The sequence below is a fragment of the Gymnoscopelus microlampas genome (genome assembly GCF_963454915.1).
Source record: "Gymnoscopelus microlampas genome assembly, chromosome: 17".
Classification (NCBI taxonomy): domain Eukaryota; kingdom Metazoa; phylum Chordata; class Actinopteri; order Myctophiformes; family Myctophidae; genus Gymnoscopelus; species Gymnoscopelus microlampas.
In genome coordinates, this window is record NC_139954.1 from 25,170,183 (window position 1) to 25,173,396 (window position 3,214).

Below are 3,214 nucleotides of genomic sequence, written 5' to 3' on the forward strand. Positions count from 1 at the left end.
TCTTAAGAGTAATTAGCTCAGCACAGGCTAAAAAACTGAACTGAACTGAACTAATAGGTCTTTTTGTCTTATAAGATCGCGTGACGTCACCAAACATGGTGATTGGTTGCCATTGTTTTGGTTATTTCTGTAATAATGTTGTAATGTAATGATGTAATGTTTACTTGCACATTGATCTACGTGTAATGTTATGGCCACTAGTCATACGTGTGTGTGTGTGTGTGTGTGTGTGTGTGTGTGCGTGCGTGCGTGCGTGCGTGCGTGCGTGCGTGCGTGCGTGCGTGCGCGCGCGCGCGCGCGCGCGTGCGAACGTGAACGTGAACGTGAGATCCCTTGCATGCCGTAAGTAAAAGGTGTCATCTTTAACACCCAGGCCCGTCCCATGATAAACAACACCTTGGGCCCCCTGAGTCAACAGACACGTGCAGCTGCAAACACACATCCCCATTTGCCTTCCCTGTTAAACTGGGCACTGAAGGTGTGAAAATCCCTACAAGTGCGCCATCAGCCACCATGCATGCTACTGATCTGTCTGGGGAGATCCAGGGGGTGTTGGGGAATGCTGATAAGAAGCAAGCAGGTGTTGGTTTCTGTCTATTTTTATAAGCTTTTTGCTTCATAAAATAGACTCTGTAGAGACAAAGCCTAGGTCAGAGCTGTACACCTCACCTGTGGACACTGGACAGGAAGTGTGGAAAATCTGACTCTGTAGAGACAAAACCTGAGGTCAGAGCTGTACACCTCACCTGTGGACAGGTGAGGTGTACAGTGGGAAGGTCATTTCAAATAGTCATCACGTTTTATGTAGGCTATCCAAGAAAAGGCTGCTTTTTGGAGTTACTATGCCAAAAGCACAGGATGCAGTTGTTACATTGCACCGCTAGGTGTCACACCAAACCCACTTTAGCTGAAGACGAAGCTCGTCAATGTCATCCGAGGTATTTTCATTAATATTATTCATTATTATTATTTATTTGACTGTAAATACAAAATACAAATTGTGGTAACACATTTAAGTAGGAGTAGTAGCTATGCCTTTGTGGGCCAACATATTTATGGAGCACCATTAGTACTAGGCCTATACTAGCCAAAAATATAGCCTAATCGTGAATATCTCCAATTTAGCCCGATGAGAGGAAGGTGAAACGGACAATAAATTGATAGCGCTTGATTTCCATGGCAGCCTATCAGTTACCATTTGGCCTCGTTGTGTCAAAATCTGCCTCGTGATAAAGTATGAAAAGCACAGGCTCGTGGCTATAAATACAGCTGTATTACATCTCTGGCCGCCAAGTGACACAGAAGTTGTTTACAAACACATGCTTATGTGAGAGTGACGCCAGGGAGTGTAACTTCAACCGGGAAGAGTTGAACCAACCAGCCAAGTGACGAGTCTCTCTCTCTCTCTCTCTCTCTCTCTCTCTCTCTCTCTCTCTCTCTCTCTGCCCTGCCCTCCCCTCTCCCTCTCTCTCTCTCTCTCTCTCTCTCTCTCTCTCTCTCTCTCTCTCTCTCTCTCTCTCTCTCTCTCTCTCTGCCCTCCCCTCTCCCTCTCCCTCTCCCCCTCTCTCTCTCTCTCTCTCTCTCTCTCTCTCTCTCTCTCTCTCTCTCTCTCTCTCTCTCTCTCTCTCTCTCTCTCTCTCTCTCTCTCTCTCTCTCTCGCTCTCTCTCTCTCCGCCCCCAAAGAGCCTTGGTGGAGATTAAAAAGCCAGTCTTCGGGCGCGGGATTGTCAGAAGACTTTTCAGGAGTGGCAGCAGGAGTGGAATGAGAATAAGACTGGGACTTAACTTTGGGACATAACAAACATTTCAATACAACACTTGGATAATATCCCATAATAAAAAGCACCAAGAGAGGAATCATGAAGTCTCCAAAACTGAAATCCCAAGGTAAATGTAATTTTAGTTTTTATTTTATGTTTATTAAACTACATTGATCATGTATTAAATTTGGACTACCATCAACGTAGGCTATCTGTGATTTATTGACTATAGCCTACAGTAAATAACTATAGGCCAATGAAATGTAGCAATAAATGTACAGAATGAGCGTCAGTGTATTATTCATTTGTTTATTATTAACACTCGGGATTTAGTTTTCATTTGACATAGCATTCCTTCCTGTTGTGATTACTGTACTTGAAAACTGAATAAAAACGTTTGAATAACAAAAATAACACTCGGGATGTATACAGTATTTTGCATTAATCTCATTACATTGTCAATTTTGTCGTACCTGCAGCAAAATTGGTCAACGAGGCCAACGATCTGACCGACGTGCTGTGTGAGTTCGACGCCGTGATCGAGGACTTCACGTCGCCGGTGGACAAACGTCACTTCAGGTACGACGAGCACCTGAAGACCATGAAGAGAAGGAGCAGCGCCAGCGTCAGTGACAGCGGCATCAGCGACTCTGAGAGTAAGTGACCATCTTCTGTCATCCTTTATATGGAGAAAGAAAGTGTACAAATGCAATACATATTACAGGTGGTTCTCAAGCCTTTCAGGTCTTTTAGTTAGACCTACAGATACATATTTTTGCCTCTTTTTGCCTCTTTCTTATATGATTTGAATATTTGCCCAATGTTTGACCCGTTTTTATAGTATAGTTTGTTGATTACTTTTGATGCAGTTTTTCTTTCTTTCTTTTTGTTTGAAAGCTTGTAAAAGTCCTTAAATTGTCACTTCACTGTCATCTGGGGACCCTCCCCACCCCAATCATGTGGGGACCCCCCTGGGGCTCCCGACCCACAGGTTGAGAGAACCACTGCAATATGCAATATTAGACCTGGTTACATTTGCACACTCTCAGAGTTGCAATTGAATGAAATAACACTGAAGATTTTACTGCATACAATGGTGCAACATTAAGCATCTACAACTCTACTGACAGTCTGCAATTTTAGACCCTATAGGCCTACTTCATTCTCTCTTTCTCTCACTCAAGAGTTATGACACAAGTCACTCACCGAAAATAACAGTTATAAATCAGTCACTTACAAGTAGTAGACTATGGCCTAAATTAAGCGTAACTGGTCCAAAAATGAATTCTCAAACTAATGTGTGCAAATTGTGCAATGTACCTTCAAGTGTTGCCATGCTGTTACGTGTGCACACACGTATGCACACATGGACAAGAGAGAGGGAGAAATCCTTGATCTTGCTCCAGAGATCTTGGGGTCAGATTGAGCTACTGCTGCATATTTTGGCAGACCTG

General features: G+C 43.5%; 1 protein-coding gene across 2 annotated transcripts in view; it reads left to right on the forward strand.

Moving 5' to 3' along the window:
- Positions 1-1,720: 1,720 nt before the first annotated feature.
- The window catches only part of rgcc (regulator of cell cycle), a gene marked incomplete at its 3' end in the record, with an annotated part of 6,087 nt that continues 4,593 nt past the window's right edge, over positions 1,721-3,214 (forward strand). Inside the window, exons 1-2 of one of the 2 annotated variants that reach the window (XM_084084003.1) lie at positions 1,721-1,887; positions 2,240-2,416. In XM_084084003.1, coding sequence (XP_083940129.1) covers positions 1,860-1,887; positions 2,240-2,416 — 205 coding nt within the window. In that variant the 5' untranslated portion in view covers positions 1,721-1,859. The remainder of the gene's footprint in view (positions 1,888-2,239; positions 2,417-3,214) is intronic. The other variant, XM_084084004.1, reaches the window with a different exon arrangement.